This window comes from Cyprinus carpio, chromosome A12, assembly GCF_018340385.1.
Source record: "Cyprinus carpio isolate SPL01 chromosome A12, ASM1834038v1, whole genome shotgun sequence".
NCBI lineage: Eukaryota > Metazoa > Chordata > Actinopteri > Cypriniformes > Cyprinidae > Cyprinus > Cyprinus carpio.
In genome coordinates this window covers 9,616,312-9,638,334 of record NC_056583.1, presented here as the reverse complement: position 1 = coordinate 9,638,334, position 22,023 = coordinate 9,616,312, and the positions used below count along the sequence as shown (strand labels likewise).

At 38.7% G+C, this 22,023-nt stretch overlaps 1 protein-coding gene and 1 long non-coding RNA gene across 3 annotated transcripts; both read right to left on the bottom strand.

Moving 5' to 3' along the window:
* Window positions 1–231: 231 nt before the first annotated feature.
* LOC109078879 lies at window positions 232–3,767 on the bottom strand. Its single transcript, XR_006161330.1, has 4 exons — window positions 3,481–3,767; window positions 2,264–2,416; window positions 1,589–1,681; window positions 232–1,341 (listed from the first exon to the last, which is right to left on the bottom strand). It is a non-coding gene; the product is annotated as an uncharacterized LOC109078879 (long non-coding RNA).
* A 3,164-nt stretch (window positions 3,768–6,931) lies between these two features.
* On the bottom strand, window positions 6,932–21,341 carry znf281b (zinc finger protein 281b). 2 transcript variants are annotated; one of them, XM_042767410.1, is made up of 7 exons: window positions 21,139–21,341; window positions 16,895–17,307; window positions 16,678–16,791; window positions 11,683–11,806; window positions 11,477–11,560; window positions 11,276–11,394; window positions 6,932–10,784 (listed from the first exon to the last, which is right to left on the bottom strand). In XM_042767410.1, exons 2-7 carry the CDS (start codon window positions 17,264–17,266, stop codon window positions 9,078–9,080), a joined length of 2,520 nt encoding a protein of 839 aa, XP_042623344.1. In that variant the 5' UTR covers window positions 17,267–17,307; window positions 21,139–21,341; the 3' UTR covers window positions 6,932–9,077. The 2 variants fall into 2 exon arrangements, with proteins under 2 accessions (XP_042623344.1, XP_042623343.1); XM_042767409.1 differs by having other exon boundaries at window positions 16,678–16,794; window positions 21,139–21,340.
* Between the last annotated feature and the right edge of the window lie 682 nt (window positions 21,342–22,023).

Below are 22,023 nucleotides of genomic sequence, written 5' to 3'. Positions count from 1 at the left end.
TAGATTTAATCCCATATATTGAGTATAACCTATCTGAAGTAAAAAGCTATTAAATGCTTGCATAAATTGGGTAACAATACCTCACATTTATGTATATATTCAACAGCTACTTACTCATTAAAATTAGGTAAAAATTATCTCTTCAAATCAAAGTTAATTAATATCAGTTAATAACAATTACTTATTCAGAGAAGGTAAAATGTACCCCCCACAATAAAGACATTCAGATGGTTCATCAGATCAATGTTTTTAATCCAAAAAATCCTATGAAACACTCAAAATATAGTGCAGCACAACAGCTTTACACAACATGTCAAGTAATGAACCTGTTTTATAACCCACTGATCTATCAAATGTTGTTTCAATAATGTTGGATAATGAAACATATCCCTGTTTTAGGACATCCAGATCAGAGCGGAAAAGAGAAGTGAGGAGAGAAGGGAGAAGAGAAAATGAAAGGAGAAGTGAGGAGATCAGAGCAGTGCTGGATGTCCAATCACATTAAGATTTTCTTGTATCTAAACTCTTAGACTAAACTCTTTGTGTCTCTTCAGATTTACACAACAGTGACTGACCAAATCTGGTCACAAATCAAAACTCACTAAGATAACAGTTTCAAATGTTGTTTCTGGATAATTGGCTACTGCAAACAACACATGCCACTTATTCTATTTTAAAAATCAAAAGCACACACAAACTCCACATGGTTGGTTCTGTGCATGTACAGTATCAAGTATCTGGATAAAGATAAAACAGAACACCAACATTCTTTAGTTTGAGCTTGCTCTCACTCTCAAATGGGGGGGAAAGAGGGTAGAAGGAGAGATCAAAATTCTTCAGGCCACTTTCTATTGGTATTCCTTTTCTGTCAATCTGGGCGAAATCACAGAGCAATGGAGTGGGCTGAGAGAGAGTGGATGGATCTGTGTCTGTGTGTGGAGCAAATAAGGGACAAGAAGAAAAATATAAACACTACACTCCATTACAACTCCATTAAAAGTCTGTCCAGACAAAAGATCCTCTTCGAACAACAGGGGAAATGTGTGTCTACTGCATGAGCTTATTTTTGAGGCTGTGGACCTTTTTCAGTAGTTTTGTCCCGTCAATTTCCAAAAAAAGTTTTTGAAAAGCTTCAAACGTGTTCTTCAGCTCCTTTGGATATTCGATGTTGATTGCATAAATGAGTCCCAACAGCAGTATGCATGCCTTTGTTCGGCTTCCACATCCTTCCATCACTTGGTTTCCCTCGATCACAATAGACAAATCTGATGGATCCTCCTCAGCCATGACATTGTGCTTCACAATCACCTTCATCGTTTTGTCTGTGTAGTCCTCACATTCCTACATGTTAAAAAGAAACAAACAAAAAGCATACACATTTTTATTTTATTTAAGATGCTGTTTCAATATACTTCAGTTTATCTAAAAGGAGAGCAGAGGGGGAGTGGAAGGCAAAAGGAGAAGGTGGATACGAGAGGAGAGGAGGGGAGAGGAGAGGAGAGGAGAGGAGAGGAGAGGAGAGGAGAGGAGAGGAGAGGAGAGGAGGATCCCTTGAGTTAATCAAAAATCTGTTATCAATATGACATACCTGGCTGTCATGGAAAAGATCTTCTTGTCTTTCACCGAGGTAGTTAATGAGGCAGCAGACAACAGCATCTCTTTTTTTCTCAATGTTCTGTGTCTGTAGGGAGATACAATTTAGTGATAAGACTGTTAGCGGTGTGGGGAGCGATTTACATAAACTAAGACCGAATTCTGGCCCTGCAACAGACTGGCGACCTGTCCAGAGTGAACCCTGCCCCTTCGCCTGATAAATGCTGGGTTGGCTCAAAAATCTATTTGTTGGTCTTGTAATCACAACCCTCAAAAACACGTCACAGTTTCAAACTTTTTTAGATGGCCACCAAGATGTTCAAAAAAAATGCCTCTCATTGTCAAAAGAGCATGAATTACAGACAATGCATGTAAACAAAATGATGTTTCCTGGCTGGGTTGACTGAGAATGATGCCTTGACAAATGTGTCCTTAATGCACCCCATGACTTGACTGTGCAAGGACAATCTGCATAGAGGCAGGGCATGGAGTGGACTCGACCCAAATGCTCATGTATTAGTCTGCTGTGTTTCAGCAGGTCCAATCTTTTTGATGTTGTGAATTTGCACAACTTACATTTCCAGTTCATTTTCCCATAACTGAGGACTTTAGTTAAGGTAACTTGCCGTTAAGGACAATGTGATTTATTTTATTTGGAAAACTTGCATACCTGTACAGGATACACTTGTGGTGGGGACGTGGGTGGATGTGTCAACACTAAAACTGGTAACAGTGGTCTATCAGTGAGTCTCTGCTTGTGGAGGACAGACAAGAGGAACTGAAGAGAGGGCAAATAGTGAGTGTCCACATACACAGACTCTGCCTGCAACAGAAATAAAAACAAAAATTACACAAAACAAATTTTCAGACATGTACCTGGGTTAGATTTTGTACAGATGATTTTGGGTTTACCTTAATATAATGCAAATAATCACCCCCTTTGGTTATTTGGGTGGGTGTTTAATACGCAAAATGGATTATAACCCCAGACGTTTAAAAGAACCAGCCGGCTATTTGCAGACCGGTGATTAATTGGGGAAATATGGTAGTTTATCAGTGCTCCTCTGATCTGGGCAGTCTGTCTGTCTGACAAGGGCCGGTCATGCAGAAATAACAGACTGTGTACTGACTTAAATAAAGGCATTGCAATTACATAAATTAATATTCATGCTTCATATAATTAGCTTCATAGATGTAATGTGTTTCATAGAACATATTACAAAATTATGAAAACATTTATTAAGCAATGATGTTCTAACAATAAATATAATATAAAATCAATTCTAAAATGTTGTATGTGATCCCACAATTCCTTAAAAAACTTAGGTGCAGCAACAGTTGGTGTTTTCACACACACTCGTGGGATACAGTGGTAAAGTTACTATGTTTTTATTTTTAATCCTGTGCCCATTCAATATATTAGAAAAAGCTGGCTTTGACTAGTTTCTAACCTTAAAACCAGCAGTCAGACACAGTCATGCATGCTGACTAATCTTGTAAAAACCACACCACGACGGCATTTCAACTTAACGGCAGTTGTGCAGACGGTGAAACAAACCGATGGCAAAGAACTAGCAGCGACGAAAGCAGACGTGCCATTGCGTGTCAACGCATTCTCATCCTAGCAACGGCACGTCTGCTTTCGTCGGGGTCAATTTGTTTATTTGAACACATCAAACCGACGCGTGGAACACAATAAACCAAGTTGCCTGACCGACGGTCCGACGTGGCTTGATGTGTCCCGGGCCATGGTGACGCCAGTGCCAGATTCAAACTTTAATTTCAAGTAATGGCGTGTTAAACAAACGAAAGCCGAATACAAGTGAAGTGTAATATCTCATAATTAAAAATATATATATATAGAGCACTCCTATGTAAATAGCTTACCTTCACTTCTGCTGTTCGATGGCAGCCAGAGAGAGGATCCAGCGTCGCCCACACTCACTCAAAAACGCGGGCTGACGCATGCGCAATTTAAAGCAACAAAACTCACGGTTTGGGGGTATATTTTACTGCATTTTCTATGTGATGGTTCTTACTGTTGACGAATGGGTAGCATATGTAGAATTTACCCATTACTTTAGAATTCGTTGGCTGGCTGCAATAATCATGTAAATTTTATATGGTTTCCACAGATTATATTTACCACTCTCCAAAATCACTTTTTTCAGTGTGGGTTTGCTGGAACCGCAAGCAGTCCTGTCTCGTTAAGATTGAGTTAAAGGTGATGGTCCTTCATCTAGCAAGAAATGTTTGTTAGACAAGCTGAGATGCGAGCAGCAATCGTCGGATCATCAGGATTGAATGAGAGGTAAAGTTGAGTGTCATCAGCATAGCAGTGGTATGTTTCTGAATGACAGAACCTAATGATGCCATGTAGACAGAGAAGAAAAGTGGTCCGAGAACTGAGCCCTGAGGCACCCCAGTAGTTAGATGTTGCGACTTGGACATCTCACCTCTCCAAGAAACTTTGAAGGACCTGTTTGATAGGTAAGACTCAAACCACTGGAGCGCAGTTCCTGAGATGCCCTTTGCCAATAATGTTGACAGGAGGATCTGGTAGTTAACCGTGTCAAAAGCAGCGGACAGATCCAGCAAGATAAGTATTGAAGATTTGGAATACGCTCTTGCCAGTCTTAGGGCTTCAACAAGTGAGAGCAAGGCAGTCTTGGTTGAATGTCCACTTCTGAAAACAGACTGGTTGCTGTCAAGGAGGTTGTTCTTTGTGAGAAAGGCAGAGACTTGGTTGAACACAGCTCATTCAAGTGTTTTTGCAATGAAAGGAAGAAGAGAAACCGGTCTGTAGTTATTTAAAAGAGATGGGTTCAGGGTGAGTTTCTTAAGTAGTGGGGTTATACGAGCCTGTCTAAATGTTGAGGGAAAAACACCAGTGTGAAGGGATATGTTAATGATGTGAGTGAGTGCAGGTACAACTGCAGAAGAAATGGCTTGAAGGAGATGAGATGGAATAGGATCAAGTGGACTAGTAGGATGATTAGAAAGGATGAGTTTGGAGACTTCTGCCTCAGAGAGTGAAGAGAAGGATGTGAATGAGTTTATGTTTGCTGGTAAGAGGTGCTTGACAGATTGTGGTGAGGAAAATTGTGAAGTGATGTTTTTAATTTTATTAATGAAAAACTTGGCAAAGTCGTCAGCTATTAGAATTGATGCAGAAGGGGAAGGAGGAGGACAAAGGAGCGAGGAAAATGTTTTAAAGAGCATGCAAAAGTTAGTTGAATTGTTAATTTTGCTATGATAATATGTAATTTTCATTGCAAAAGATGCTAACAGTTTAGGGGAAGGAAGCGAAGATAAAACCAAAGCAGATAGCCGAGAGGGTAAGAGTGAGCATAGGTTATGTCAGAAGATTACATGTGGAGGGGTATGTGTTGGATCAGGAACCATGTTGAGGTTAAGGGTGACGAGGAAGTGATCCAAGGTGTGCAGTGGAGTAACCAGTACATGAACAGTGGAGCAGTGTCGTGTGTAAATAAGGTCCAGTTGGTTGCCTGATAGTTAAGTATTTAATTTTAAAGGGGTCATATGATGCGATTTCTATTTTTTATTTTCTTTAGTGTTATGTAGCTATTTGTGCATGTATGATCCGGACCAGGCTAAAACGCCTCATTCAAACACGCCCACACAAGTCTACATCGCGAAAGAAGGTGTGGTTTCAGGAAACGCTATAGTGTTGATGCAGCCATGCCAGGTAGATGTTGTGTGTTTCTGTGCAAAAGGACTTTATTTGGCCTTCTGAAAGTAGATGCAATGAGGAATCATTGTTTAAAGGTGCTATATGGAAGTTTTTGAATCTACTAAAGCATAAAATTACCATAATATGTTTGCAGATATTTAAGAAACATGCTTAGTTAACATACTTGTTCATCTAAAAACAATGCTACAGTCAGTTATTCTCCTTTGAAAATATGCGTTCCGAGCAGGAATGTCAGTGTTCATTTTGGTTTGTGGAACCCACCCACTGCCAGTTTACCCAATTATATTTCGGCACCCCGGGTTGCTAGCTGGCGGAATACACAGTGTATTTCATATCATTCATAGTCAATTGTGCTACTTTCTGGTGGTGTCATCAATCTGGCAACCTGCGTGTGTGTCAAGTCTGAGGAGGAGGGGCCGGGTGAAAAAAAAAAAAACCCTCTCCAATATTTTGAAATTGGACTGCATTACCTAGTTCAACCACTCTGTGACAAGCCTACAGCACCTTTAAGTATTTGCTATTGACTGTTCAAATGCTGTGTACAGTATCGCATTGCGTGTGTGTGCGTGAGAGAGAGACAGGGTCACATCACAGTGGAGTCAGCTTTCTTGGTCGCGGCTTGTGCATGGCCCATACATACTAGCATCACTACTATGTCTGTCATGCGACTCTGTTTCCCCTTTCGGGCTTGAACTGATGGTAAAACTAAGGACATTATTTACCGTCTTTACATTTATGTTGAAAGCTGAAGCTTGCGATTATGGAAAGTGACGTTACATTTCCCGACGCGTGCTTGTGGTGTTTGGCCAATCACAATGCACTGGGTCAGATGGCCAATCAGAGCAGACTGTCGGAAGGAGGGGCTTTGTAGAAAACGTTGCGTTTGAGAGAGGCGGGGCATAGAGGAACTACAATAAATGTACAATATTTGAAAAATAATGTGTTTTTTTGAACATTAAAGCATGTCAACATATTCTGTTACACCAAATACACAAAATAATGATCTTTAAAATAGCATCATATGACCCCTTTAAAGTACAAACTCTTAAAAGTTAGTTCTAAAACACGACAGTTTGGTGAATGGCAAAGCAACTAAATTTTATATTAAAAATGTAAGGCATACTTATATACTTCTAATTCAAACCATTTGCTTAAATATTTTGTTAAAAAAATATAAAAATAAAAATACTCTTTAAAACACTTGTTGCAACAATTGTTTCTAATTTGTCATCAGCTTATTATTATTATACTCATTTCATACCTTTGAGATGTCATTTAATTTGGCCATAATTGGTTTACAAGAAAAAGTTACATTATACACAATGGCATGAATGCTCTTTTTAAATCAAATTTTCCTTTTTAAATCAAATTTATCTTTCTGTGACATACCCATCGATAAATCTATTCAGAACACATTCCTATACATATTCCAAGGGAATCATATTGATTTTTTTCCCAGAAATCACAACCTCAGGAACATCATTACTGAGAGTCGAGTAAACCGAGCATGGAGAAAAGAAAAAAAAAAAACTTTTTTTTTTTTTTTTTTTTTTATAATAATCCCTATTACCTGGCCTAATGTTACCCCATTAACCTTATCTGGACAAATATGTTAGAATAGGGTTTGTTTTATAACAAAATGTTTTTATTGGCTTACCTAATCATTTATAAAGTCATCTGACAAGTACAGCCCTGTGGCAAAACCTGACAAAACTAGAAAGTAGGGACAATATATGCTACAAACATTTGGTGCAATAGTGACCAGAGGAAAGCCATTAAAAGAAAAAAAATAGATATATCATGCATCAGAAAATAAAAACAAACATTTTTAGTGTTTTTGTACATTATTGTAAACAAAGTCTCTCTAGAAATCATATCAAAACATACGGCAAGTAACAAAAACAAGGGAGATATGAGACATCATGAAAGTCTACGGATTACTCTACAATGAAACACTGCTTGGCATGACTGCTTAACAGGAAAAAAAAAAAAAAAAAAAAAAAAATTTACATTTGTATTCCAACAAAGAAGCTTTAACTGTAAACACAGGTGGCATTATATGATTATACAATAAGCTGACACATATTACAGTATTTCCACTACATGAAACATGTCCCTGGTTTTCTCATTTTTACAATGATATGAGGTATATTAAGGTCAATCCTACTATTCACGCCACTCTTTTTTTCATTTTATAAAAGCATGGAAGAAGTTTGGAGTGCAGCATTTAGACTTTGTTCTTGACACCATCACAGCAATAGCATTTCTCTGGGACAGGCTTCCGTAAAAAGGCAAGGGGATAAAAACAGGGCAAGATCACAGAAAGGCCTCACAACAGACAGTCTTGCTGCATGGGCCAAAAAACAGGAAGACAAAGAAGCCCACCAAACTTTCCAAGGGCATCAAAAATTGCATTGGAAAGAAAACACCTCGTCTCAACATGAAGTCCTTCTCTAATTCACTGCTCATTCAACAACAAAAACACCACAGGTTTAGGTCCTTCCGATTCATTGGGTTCTTCTACCTGCAATAATTTAAATGGGAAGCTTGCAATTTTGTCAGGCATTAAATTCAAACTACACAATAAGAGGTAGAACTCCAATTGTTGCTGCTCAGCCCAACTTAAGTAGTCATGATACCTGAACACCTTCAGAGCAAAAATGCTTCAAAGAAGCCCACAACAATAATAAAAAAAGTGGCATTCATGTCCAATAAACAGTGTTTTTAATAAAAGGAACAAAATACCACCTGTACCCCCAATGAATATTCAAAAATGCCCTTTTGTTATGGCAAATTTGCAGTTCCCTCCCTAACTTTTTTTAAAAAAAATCACAGCTTTCTTCATAAAAAATAATAGTTTTGTGTGTCCTGAATCTGAACTCTTGCTTTCGGTGGTTTATAAAAGTGCTTATTTGATTCCTTGAGAGATCAAAGTGATGTCAGCTGACAAAAAGTAAAGTTTAAACAATGGAATAAGAATTACTGCTCACCCTGAGACAATAGTTATGTAGTTCCATGTAGCTACAAATAAATATCTACATATGCTTGAATGTTTCTATCTGCCTACTTGACAACCAGCATGTTTTTGCGTGTTTTAAACAAGGGCCTTAGGGATGAAAGTGTTTTCACACTGATATTAGAAGTACCACAAACTTTACAAACGCACAAGAAGTGGAAAGAGTCTCCAGCGTCAAACCAGCCTTGCAGATTCCCGATTGGCTTTGTCTTTTTCTTCAAGGAATTTCTAAAACAAGAATCTTCACTGTCATTTGAAAAGTACACCTGTAAAAAAAAAAGGGTGCTAGTGCACCTCATTTAAAAAAAAAAAAAAAAGTTACTGCTTTTTCCTGAGTAATACTTTAGATAATTGTAACAGACAATACATTTTTTGCCATTGAATACTGGGCCACTCCCTGACATCTGTTATTATTGTAAATCATCTTTCATTTTTAACTTAATCAACTTTACAGTTGGACTATGATTGCTAAGACATACAAGATTTCTGAAAAAGTCCTTCGCTAGCCTCTAATTTCACTGGAAATTTCATTTAAATCTAGTCTTACATCACTACGCTAATAAAATAAAATGACTAAAACACATTAAAAAGAAGAACATGAAAAATTGCATTTGAGGTCTTGAAGACCTTCCCTGGTAACGTCTTCTACTGACATTTAAGGGCAGTGTATAAAAGTTTTAATCAGCGAGGCGAGGGAAGCATTGGAGACAGTCCTCATCCCACATAACAGGGTCAGGTGTGCTCCCTTAACCTTTACCTGTAACTTTGGCTTGTGGGGGTTTTGGATCCTGAGCTAGCTGGCTCGTTGACATCTGCTAACAGACTAGTATACCCTGAGAATTCAGACACAGGAGTCCGCTGTATCCTGTGGTCAACCTCCGCAACACCCACTCGCGGGTCGCCACCGTAACCAAGTGGGGTTCGGCGACCAGACTTGAACTGAGACCCGAAGGCTTGGGCGAAGTTCTCTATCTGGTAGGTGGAACGCATGTCCACTTCCTTAGATGGCTCCAGGGGAGTGAGGTCAGGGTAGACAGAGCCGTTTGACGAGCTGCCACCTGTGCCATTCCCATTGTTGCTGCTGTTGGTAGAAGAGCCACTGTTCTTGGACTGCTGGTCTTTCTGGCCACCACTGGTCAGCTCCTGAGTTGAGAGAGGGTATGGCGGCGAGTGCTGTTTCTCCAGCTGTTCGGTGAGCTCTTGAGATGGGGTAAGCTGCTGGTGAGGGGCTGGCTCCAGACTGCTAAGATGAAAGGCCTGTTGAGAGGATGGTGAGGCATGGGAAGGCGACGGAGAACCTACCAGCATTCCAAAATGGGATTTGCTTAGGGATGTCGAAGAGGAAGGTGCAAGAGGGGAAGAAACAGGCTGTCCATATCCACACTCCAGTGGTGAGGTGGTGTAGATGTTTTTATCTTGGAAGAGTGTATTAGCAGGGCTGCTGCTAGACGACAAGAGACTTGGGAAGGGTCCAGATGGGCCCAAAATAAAGTTGCTGCTATGGCTGGTCCTCTCCAGGGTTTGAAGCAAGAATTTGGAGTACTCATTCATCACCCCATTCTTGTCTCCAGACCCCAGAGATCCCTCATCCTGACCCAATTCAGAGGTGGCAGAGGCAGGCTGCAATTCAACGTGGTGCGAATCTTGCAGATCGAATGTCACATCATGGTGAGAGCCATCAGATTTTTGGCTGTAGTGGTCCAGCAGGCTCTGCAGCACCTCATCTGGGATCCCTGATTTGTCATGCTTGTCAACGCTTACCAAAGGCGAGGTGTCAAGCAAGGCCAGTGTAGGTTCTCCTATGCCACCCTGGATTACTGTTGGCTGTGGAAGGTGGACAGAGCTGAAGTCAGCTGCACTGTTAGCAGCATGCAGGTACCGTCTCTTTTTCAAAAACTGCATGGCATCATCATAATTGCTGCTGGTACCTCCTTGTTTGGTTCCACTGGAGGTTTGTAGGAGGCTGAGATTATCCATATTTCCGGCTCCAGACATGTCCATAGAGCCTGGCTTCTGCATCAGCAGCTTCTGATCGTGGTTGGCCTCCTCCATAGAAACTGCAACCTTGTCATTTCCCTTGCGGCCACCTTTCTTTAAGACAAGCTTGGGTGTGTGTCCATGCTGGTTGTCCATGCTTTTCTTATCCAGAGCCCCTGAAGAAGATGCCCCCGATCCGCTGGGGATGTCCAAGGCATAGTCTTGTGGGCTGAGTCCTTGTGCCATCTGCACTCCTCCTCCCGCAGCTGCTCCTTTCTTCCTTCTTCGCTCTCCTCCATCATTGCTACTTTTGGACTTACCCCTCTTGCGTGGTGGGGCGCTAGTGTTTCCCTGAGTGAGTAGGTAGCTGCCTTGACCCATGTCCTCATCATCAAGGTCCAGCATCCCTGGATCCAGACCTTTCTTTATGGCTTCTCCACAGGTTCTCTTGTGCTTCAGTAATCGATCCGTACGTGAGAAATACTACGGGGCAAGAAAAAAAATGTGTTAGTTGATGCTCATTATTTTGTCCAGATCCATGAATTTGTTTGTAAAACAACAACAAAAAAAACATTAATAGCTTCTCAATACTCAAATGAATGCTTCTTAATTTCCTTGATCATTCCTCCTCCAGCCAGTGACTTGGGTATAGATCAAAGTTAGCCATCTTGAAGGTTCAATTTTACACATAATTTTTAATGTAAAAGTGGGCACAGCTATTTTTTACTTGCATGTGCAAGGATTCCCAGTGTCATCCACTTCCAGCTATTTTATATACACAAAAACAGTAAAAAAACAAAAAAACAAAAAACAAAACATGCCACTCAATAATGCAAACTGTTAGTTGTTGATTTTAATTATTGTAATCAAACACACTTGTATGTAGCACAAATAGCTGTAATGTTCACAGAACTATTTTATGTTTAAAACCATTTTTATTATTACTACTACTGTCATACTAGATAATTATTCACCTGTAGACAGGTGTCACATTTATATGGCTTTTCTCCACTGTGCGTCCTTTTGTGTCTCTCCATGTGGTACTTCTGAATAAAACGCATGTTGCACTGGTCACAGCTGAATGGTTTCTCCCCTGTTAAGCAAGAAAAAAAAAGTCTCAGCACCATCTTAATATTTCCCTATGACAAGTATAAGACAAAAGTAAACAGACTCACCACTATGTATTTTCTCATGCCGTTGCAGCAAATACTTCTGTATGAAGCTCATATTACACTGGCTGCACCTGAAAGGCCTCTCACCTGTGTGTATGTATATAAAAAACATTTTACCACATTAATGTTGGTCACCAGAAACATCCCATGAATACTGTTTGAGTCTGAATCTTCCTGGTCTTGTGCAATTAGCAGTAAAAGCTGCTCACCTGTGTGAATAAGCACATGTCTACGTAGATGATATGAACTGCGGAAGGCTGCATTGCAGTGCTCGCATATATGCGGTTTAGAGTTGGGAGAGAGGGGCCCAGCATCACCATCCAGCATGAGCGACTAAAAAAAAGCAAGCAGACAAAAAGACATTAAAACACCTCCATGTATTAACTTATAAAATAAATAACTAATTTTTTTTAGCCCATACATACACAAAACATAAGCCTGTATATTTGACAGGTCATGATAGATGTAGGTGGTTCAGTATCACTGTATGGTTCCTTTTGGTGTCCTGTATATAAATAACTAATTTGCCATGATTACTTAAAGGGATACTCCACCCCAAAATGAAAATTTTGTCATTGATCACTTACCCCCATGTCGTTCCAAACCCGTAAAAGCTCTGTTCATTTTCAGAACACAATTTAAGATATTTTGGATAAAAACTGGGAGGCCTGTGACTGTTCTATAGACTGCCAAGTAAATAACAGCGTCAAGGTCCATAAAAGGTATGAAAGTCGTCATCGTTCTTTCAAATCAAAGCTTACTATTATTTACTTGGCAGTCTATGGGACAAGTCACAGGCCTCCCGGTTTTCATCCAAAATATCTTACATTGCGTTCCGAAGACGAACAGAGCTTTTACGGTTTTGGGACGACATGGGGGTAAGTGATTTATGACAAAATTTTCATTTTGGGGTGGAGTATCCCTTTAACATAAAAATGACCATCAAAGAGTGTGTTGTATTAGGCTAAGTTTTTAAATTCAGTACTAAAGTAATGGGACGATTTTGCGCAAACTATTTGCCAGTACCATTTAAAGAGATGCATTCGCACCGACAGCATGTACTAGGAAGTAACGTAAGCCGGTCGACAGCGACGTCATTTGTGCGTTGTGTTCAACAACGAAAACAGAAGAACAACGATAACAACAGGAGGATGGAGGACGCGGTGATCGGAGCGGTTTTTGTTGTGTCTCACAGGTTTCACAATAATGGACATGGAATGTCGAATTATACGTAAATCAATTGAAAGAACGGAAAGGAGGACTAAGATTCTCCAACGACAAGTGGCAGTGGTACATTTGCTACAAGTGCCTGCACTTCAGCATAGTGCTGGGCAGTTTGAACAAAAATTTATATCACGTTCTTTTTCTAAATTATGCCGGTTTCCCGGTTTATGACGTTTTTTTTTTTTCATGCATAATCAGGTGTACAATGCATTTTCTGCTGGTTGATATTCCAAGACGTGCTTTTAGCCCGACAGCACTTGCATAAAATGGTTGTTTGGTCGACGTCGGATTTTTGGAAACCAAAAACCCTCCAAACAACAGACCAGGCTCCTCTTTTTTGGCACAAGTTCTTCTGTGTCATGTTCTTCTACTAGTTCTGCAGCATCCATCTTCCCTGTAACGCCTGTTTCACACATACTCCGTCTGCAGTGGGACGCGTTTGCAGTCCGCTACTGATCCGCGGCTGTTTAGTCAACAAACACAACATTGGTTTATTGCTTTGATTTCATATCATGTATATAAAAAAAAAAAAAAAAAAAAAAAAAAAAAAAATTATATATAGTCTTTTATCACAGAACAGTAACAATCTTTCATAGTTATAGACATTAGTTTAAACTCAATAAATATAAACAACGCATTATTCATGCATTTTACTTCTAGGTTTGTATAATAAGCTGCTCAAGCAAGTGGCAAAACATTTAAACACAATAATTAGCCTACTTTTCTTTTTAAAATATTTAAAATTAAAACACCACAGACAGAAGACAGTCTCGTGCCTTTTGCATTTAAATTTTTATCACAAGCAATCCCACGGGTCTTAATGAACTTTGTTTTTCTGCCTCCATAAAAGTGAATATATATATTGTTTTCCTTGTTTATCTAAAAGTGCACTTTTTCTTGTTTTAAACCTAGCCAAAAACCCATGTGTTGCGTGTGAAACAGCTTTAATTAGTATACACTTATTGTGAAATGAATGCATTTCCGTGTCAATCCATGTTCATTTTTCCCCGCGAACAATGCGCTTTCACTTTAATTCAGCGCCTGCAGCACAGCAAAAATAGACTCGGTACGTAAACGATCTCTGCACTGCTGCAGACGCACCGCTCCTTGAACGCACTGACGGACCGCAACCTTGTGCAGTATGAACGCTGGAATCCGTTAACATGGGTGCGTAAAAAAAAAATACACAACGCATGTGCACTGCAGATGGAGTATGTGTGAAACAGGCGTTATAACGTAACACCAGAGCACTACTGTGTTTACCCTCACCACGCCTCGCAGTCGCTGCTTAGAAGTGCAACATTGTAAAGGGTCTGTCTGAAACAGTGTCCCGCGGCTGCGGCGCAGCATAACGTTCTGAACGTTGAGTAATTAAATACATCGGTATGGCTGTATATTAAAAATTAATATCGTAACGAAAATATACACCGGTTTACGGTATGAACCGGTATACTGCCCAGCACTACTTCAGCGTCCGTCCATCTATCTCTGTTCATCATACTTGCGAAATAAGTTGACACAATGTTTACAGTATGTTTACACAGCTTTTTAAATGATGGCGGGGGAGGGCGTTTTCGTACGCGTTTGGCCAATCAATGTATACTTACGTCACGGGCAGTACTAGTTGTGCTGGTTAGGAGTAGGAGCTAGTGACACCAGGACAACAGATTTTTTTTTTTTTTTGTCTCTTCAGTGGTGGGAATTTCAGCAGCTGAGGTGAGTAAGTTGGTGACTTTTCAATTGACAAATTTTCTTTGTACGAGTTTGCTTGCTTGCTTTGCCAAAGCTAAACATATACACCCTATTGCCATAAAATATGCCAGAAGTGATTAGAATACAGTATTTTCAAAATATGTAAGTTTAAATATACCAAATTCTCTTCAACAACCAGATTAACCATTTAGCTAGTCATACTTTGTTGTAAGCTAATTTTCTAATTGAAGGTCAAAATGTCCACCCTGTCGGCCACTTAGACATGACACGGTGGACACAGCATTCATTTGTAGATATTATTGCAATTTATAGAAATTTAATATAGTAATTTATAGAAAGATCTGCTATAGATAATATTTTATAATTTATAAAAACAAAATCATGGCTCTTTCTATGGACATGCCTCTGAGTGCAGCAGAAATTGCACGACAATACAGAAAACATTGGGATGCAAATCCCCGAACGAAGAGAAGCATACCTTAAGAAAGAAAAGGAGAAATGGAGGAAAGATAGAGATACAGGGAATAAGAAAGGTATTAATGACCTCACTGAGAGAGGAAAAAGTGTTCAAGGGAAAAAAATGGAGGGAGACAAAGAAAGCTGACAGAGCTAAAGCCAGGACAACAGTGGAGCTGTTATTGATATAGTTTGTCAATGTATATCTAGATTATTTCGCTCTGTTCATATAGTGGTGTTTACGTGTAGTTTTTACTTAAGGTTTACTGAATCAATATTAATTAAATTGGGGGGGGGGATATCAATATGATTGAGTATGTAATTTTATTATTATTTCGAATTTAAGTAAATGTTTCATTGTCATATTTTGTCATGCTTTGTGTGTTCTCCTTTTTGTGTCCACCCTGTCATCTTGATATTTTAAAATAATATTTTAAATAATAATTCAATCAAATCTATATAATCCAGTGTGTTCAATAACTAGATGTTGGGTCAATAACACGCAAACAAAAAAATACATGTGCGAATTGTTTGAGTTTCTTTAAAAGCACATGGCTTACATAAAATCTTTAACGTATTTATAATTTGAAGGCAAACAAATAACCCTGTTTAGGAAAGGGATATCATACCTTTCAGAAAATATAATTTGCATCTTAATATTGCAATGAAACTTATTTAACAGTAATATATATGTCCATGACAGGGTGGACATATCTTATGGTTTATGCTTCAAATAATGGCCCATAATTAGTGGTCGACCAATATATATCGCCAAGGCCGATATATCGGTCGATATTTGGCATTTTTCAAATATCGGCATTGGCCGATAAGTTTTTCTGCTTGGCCGATGTTTTCAAGGCAGGACTTTTATTTTGACGGCGCTGAGAGCAGCAGCAGCGACTGAGCACACTGTGCTCACATTCTCTTCGTTTACTGTCGTTGTTAACAGTTCTGTCTAATACGGATAGAAGTCTGTCCGAGAACCGGTTCTTATTCAGACGCTCCACGTCTTTAACTACTGAACACGCTTCCCACGACTGTACGCGCATTGGTACGTGCACTTCGTTTTGTCTGACTGTACATGTACCGGCAGTGCGCAGCACCTGCTGCCACTAAATTACATTATATTTATCCCATATTGTCATTAATATACATCTGACTTCAACTTGGACCACTTAATAAATAGACTGCTATTTTTATGCAAGTATGAGGGTTAGATTATTTAGTGTACAGGTCATTTCAAGAGTGATAAAAAAAAGTGACAGAAAATATTTATTTTCATGCATTTTAAATGTTTAAAAATGTGGAAACCACTCATTGCATCACACCATCTCCTGACTGCATTATTATTTGTGACAATGCTTTCCAAAATATCGACATCGGCTGTCAAAAAAACAATATCTGTTGACCACTACCCATAATTATCTAAAAAAAATGTGTGGGAGCTCAGCTAATACATTTTTATAGTACTTGAGTGTCTACAATTTATGACATGACAAAGCGAATGGGAAATTAAAACCAAAATTTTTGAGTATTGTGAGGGTTGAAAGGCACTCTATGGTGATACTGACCCAGGTGTATCTGAGCTGGTTAATGTTGAAATAAAAGTTAATAAATAAACAAAAACTTAGGTAGACAATTACATTTCTACTACTGGCATACACTGTCATAAAAAAAAAATAATAATAAAAAAAAAATTCTAAGAATGTGCATGACCTATTTGTGACAGTTACATTAATGTTTGTAATTCAAAAACCTACAAACTATGAAAGTTTTAAATGACACAGTGACGGATAAAAGGGTATACATACCTTTGCAGAATCTCCTTGTTTCCTTCTGGCTTTGCCATCTGGTCCTTCTCCATTTGCTCTCCTCCCTCTTCTAGGCCCAGATTCTTTTGGGTCTTTCCCCAGTCTTCCAGAGAACTGCTAATGAAGCACAGAAAAATGGTATGAAATAAAAACACAAAGACAGTATAGTACAGTATGTAGTACACAGTGTATCAATAAATTATTTATCTAGACTTACGTTACTAAGGCTTAGGTCATGCAAAAGCATATTCTGGTGGTTGCTGAGCGACATGTCCAACATATCAGTGCTTTTTCCTCCTGCTGTTCCAGTTACTGTTGCATACATTGGGAGGCGGTAATCCAAATCACTGAGCTTCTCCTGTTTGATACCCATACTGTGGATAAAGCCACCACCTTGGTCAGGAGAGTCACGCTCCTTCTTCAGGATCATCTCTTGGGGCAGATCCGACATGGAGGTTTGCGAAGTCAGGCGCGTGAAGCTGGTCACTGGAGGTAAATGGCTGAACATGATCATGCTGGGAGTAAAGTTGGGGTCCATGACTCCGTTCCGTAAAAACTCATTGCCTAGCTTGTCTTGGATAATACTCATGCTTGGGTCTTCAACAGGCCAAAGTTCATTGATGAAATATGCTATGAAGACATGAAAATATGAGATGGATTATGAATTAATCTAGTACATTGATGCCATATACTAATGAGTAATAAATAATTAGTAATTTATAAAAAAAAAAAAATAAGTGCATTTGTGTAATAATCTGCAATGTTTCATTTTCTTAATTATTCCTGATCCATAAACATAATAACAGATTTCATTAAAAAGGTCACTACACTAGCTGATGATTTGGGGAATTGTGCACATTGTGTGTATGATATGCCATCATTTGATTAAGCTTAAACTACCTATGCCAATTATAATTATAATGTAGATTTCAATACAAAGCAAAATGAGAGAATTGTTCTACTATTGCTGCATTGGTTTCCCAAGATAAAATGTGTTAAAGGGGTCATATGATTCAATTTCAAGTTTTCCTTTCTCTTTGGAGTGTTACAAGCTCTTGGTGCATAAAGAAGATCGGTAAAGTTGCAAAGACTAAAGTCTCAAACCCAAAGAGATACTCTTTATAAAAGTTAAGACTCGTCAACGCCCTCCTAAAATGGCTCATTTAAACACGCCCCCCACATCATGATGTGGGAAGATTTGCATAATGCCACCCAAATTTTCACACAAAGAAAGAAGGCGTATCTTTCATTTTTGCTGTTGCCGCCGACACGGAGATGCTGTTTCATTGTGAAAGCGAAACCACTTTGTTTGGCCTTCCAAAAGAAGACACAACTAGAAATCAGTGGTTATGTTGTATTTACAACACTGTTCCAAAACAGTTCAACCCAAATATTCGAGTGTGTGCAGCACATTCACATTCAAAAGCAAGTTTTGAGCAGTGTAGAGCAGTGGTTCTCAATTCCAGTCCTTGCGGCCCCCTGCTCTGCACGTTTCTCTTATGGCTTCAGACGTTTGTTCCATTCGAACATAAGTGCCCTGCGAAGTTGACATCACAGGATATTCCACCATGATTCAAGTTCGAAGCAAACGTATATGTTCCATTCAAAGTGCACTGAAGTGTGTGAGACGTCAATTTAAATTGTATCTATTTCCAGAGGTATATGTCACACTTGTCTGTGTGTGAAGACGTTGCGCAGTGCAAATCTGTGATTGAATGTTCTGAAGTGAGGTAAACTTCAACAGTTTTCCCCTGCTCAGGGAGTAGGTAGCAATAAACACTGTGTAGGAACCATGTCAATGGGAACACCGTTTATGCACGGAGTTACTTCTAATGAGATGATTATCTGAATTAGGTGTGTTAAAGAGAGACATGCAAAATATGCAGAGCTGGGGGGTGCGAGGACTGGAATTGAGAACCGCTGGTGTAAAGTAGTGCTTGTTGTTTGTCGTTTCTCCGATCAAAAATGCAGACTTGTTTTTATGTTTACGTGGCGCAATGCAACGCGCAAAAAACACAGTATAAGTCATTATAAGCCATAATTATATCCCCACTGGATGCAACAAATGCCTTGTTTGTAATGGGTTTTATTGTTATTGTCTTGTCACACCGGTGTTCTGACCGGGACACGCATCACAGTATTGCAAGGGGCGTAACATTTCCGTCACACGTTTGAGGCATTCGGCCAATCACAAAGCACTGGATAGCTGGCCACATAGAGCAAACCTTGCTTTTCAGAATGAGCTTTGTAAAAAAGCGACGCAGAAGAAGTTGTGAGTGCGGTGGCCAACCCTAGCGTTAAATATTTTAAACACGTTAAACTGAAAAAAATAAATCGCCTGTGTTAACGCACTAAATGCCACTGTCACAGCCCTAAGCAGTTTAGAGTAACTGTTAGGGCTTGTTGTGTGTCGTTTCTCCGATCACAAATGCAGAAATGGTTTTATGTTTATGCAGCGCGATACGCAATGCATAAAAAGACAGTATAAGTCATTATAATCAGTAATTATGTCACCAGTGGATGCAACAAATGCCTTGTTTGTAATGGGTTTTATTGCATTTGCTTCATCGTGCCGGGACACAAGGCATCACAAGGGGCATAACATTTCCGTTGCATGCTTGAGGTATTCGGCCAATCAGCATACACCTCGCTTTTCAGAATGATGAGCTTTGTAAAAATCGATGCGTTTCAGAAAGGCAGGGCATATAGGAGAAACAATAATGTACAGTATGTGGAAAATAATGTGTTTTTGAACCTTAAACCACATAAACACATTGTATTACACCAAATACACAAATTAATGTTCTTTTTAGCAAAGCCATATGACCCCTTTAATTCCACCAGAGGTAATCAGATATCTCTAAAATCAAGGTCATAATTGCTGTGCTAGGCCCTGGCAATTACAGACCTCTCCAAAGTCAGAAAGATTCTAGTGATTTACCTCATTACTGAAGCAGCTATGAAAGCTGACTAAACCACCAATTATATAGGCAACTTCAGAACTATCATTGTATTATTTCAAAATCATAAAACAGAGCAAGCGTTCTCTTTGTCTTTATTGTCGTTACTAAATTCTCAAGAATATATATAATATGCAAGGTCTAAGTGGGGAAATATGGATTTTTTTCTATAATTAGTCATTTTAAATAATCAGGGCATGATGCCGATTCTCGTGTTGAGATCATATCAACCAAATTCTGGTCAACACCACCATAAATAATGATAACAATTATAAATTGTTTTAGTTTTGGTTAACCATTGGTATAAGCACAAGTTAAAAGAAATAAATACATACGCATCGGAAATAAAGACCCGGATCGGTCCTTTTTATGATCCGTTAGCTAACCTTAGCATCATTAAATTAGAAACAAAAAGGACAACTTTGAAACTGTTTTTTGCAAACACAAAGAAAATTTCTTCAATAAATACTTTAAACACCGTAAATATCTTGTTTATTACCTTTTCAGAAAATAAAACACGGTCCAAGCTGTGAGTCTGTGGGTGCCCCCGCATTGTTCTCTATTGTGATCAGCTAACGTTAATGGATAGCTGCTTAATCTTATTGATATTACACCGTCTTTTAATACATATGATTTTTTTTTTTTAATTATATCAAATTTATGGACACAAATACATTCATTTCACATGGTTTCTATGTTTATTAAATACTTTTACAGAGCTTAACTATGTAAAATGTAACCAGCTAATCTAGTCGTTCATAACAATTACCAAACACACCTCGATCTAAATGACTCCATTAGCAGCTAACGGCTAACTAAAGCGAAAGAGTAAGACACGAGAACTTCAGTAAGATTTTAAACAAACTCGTGTGTGTACATTTAAGCACATCTACGCACAAATACACTATATAAGAAAGATAAAACTAAAAGACAATCAAAATCAAGCGTTTTATTGAGCTACGTGACGAACGGGGCTAGCCAGCAATAGCATGCAGATAAAAGAGCTACTGCTAACAGCCATTCTCCACGCCTCACGCGATGCGCTATATAATGCTCCCATAACAAACGAAGCCCGATACACTGAGAATCGCGCACTTCCAGTTTAGTTTCTTTGATAATAACTGCACTGCTGCAATGTTGTCGCCTTTCTCGTGCTTGGCCTGTACACGAGTGATATCGTGACCATTCATCCATTCGTCACAATCACTAATAATAGCCCATACACAGTAACACAATCCGCCGTGAATATGCGGCGATATGTGCGATGTAAAGAGTACACGGATACTGGTATATGTGTACGCCTGCAAATGTAGATTTATTTTTTTTTGCTAAAAGCGCCTTAATCCCCTCAGTCTCAGGCAGCAGAAACAATGATGCTCGGCGCTGAAACGCATCTCTCGCTTGAGCGGCTGTGATTTCATTTGGAGCTTTCAGCCGTGCGCAATGCCTCGTTTTGAAAACCTCGCGCAAAAATACATAGAACAAACGGAATCCCACTTACTTGTACATGACCACAGCCGACTCGTAGCATTCAAATCCCGACGCTCGATTCTTTGAGTTACGTTACTTTACAGCCAAAACATTGTTCTCTTGCAGCTGTTGGCCTCTTCCATGTTGTGTCGACGCTGGGAATTATGGGTTTGAGCGGAAGGGTCGTGAGAGGAGACAGACGGATACAGGCAGGAGTAGTCAAGCAGGGGGCCTCTATGCAAATTAAGATTGTGCCTATCAGAACATCTGCGACTTTGTCCGGCGTGTAAATTAGTTCTTTACAAAATTGCTGGAACGTTTTATTATTATTATTATTATTATTATTATTATTATTATTAGACTGCGTATTTCCCTAATCAGTCTATACATTTTTATATAATTTATCTATCTAGCTATCTATCTATCTTACGTGAACTAATTTTACTGAACACTACAAGAAATAAATTAAAATAAACTTTTTTAGCACATTTATCTTTTTAAAGAATTGTTGTTAAATATTTTAATCACCAACTTTCATTCATGTGTATATAAACTGGATGTGACAGTAATTTCAGAATTTTTTTTTTTTTGGCATATTTTGTCATATTTTTACATCAGCTCACAACTTTAGGTGTAGTCCTAATCTTCAAACTTTTCCAGTCCCCATTCATTCACATTAAGCCTTTGTATACTGTGTTTTGCATTAAAAAGCATAGTGACACTTGCTATATTGAATTTCTTTCAAAATACAAAAATATACACTATTTTGCTTTGCCTATTTTATTGTAGCCTATTTTTTTCATTATTTAACTTGGAAATTTGATTATTGTTAACTTTTAAACATTCCTGTCATTGTCATTTGAATTTGATAAACATCACTCAGAGAATTTTATTTATATATTTATTTATTTTTGGA

Coding starts and splice junctions, on each gene's coding strand:
- znf281b (XM_042767409.1), bottom strand. CDS start 17,266: ATGAGTATTATCCAAGACAAGCTAGGCAATGAGTTTTTACGGAACGGA. Junction 11,807..16,677: donor AACAAGGAGATTCTGCAAAG/GTATGTATACCC, acceptor GCTTTTTTTTAG/TCGCTCATGCTGGATGGTGA. Junction 11,395..11,476: donor GCATGAGAAAATACATAGTG/GTGAGTCTGTTT, acceptor CTTGCTTAACAG/GGGAGAAACCATTCAGCTGT.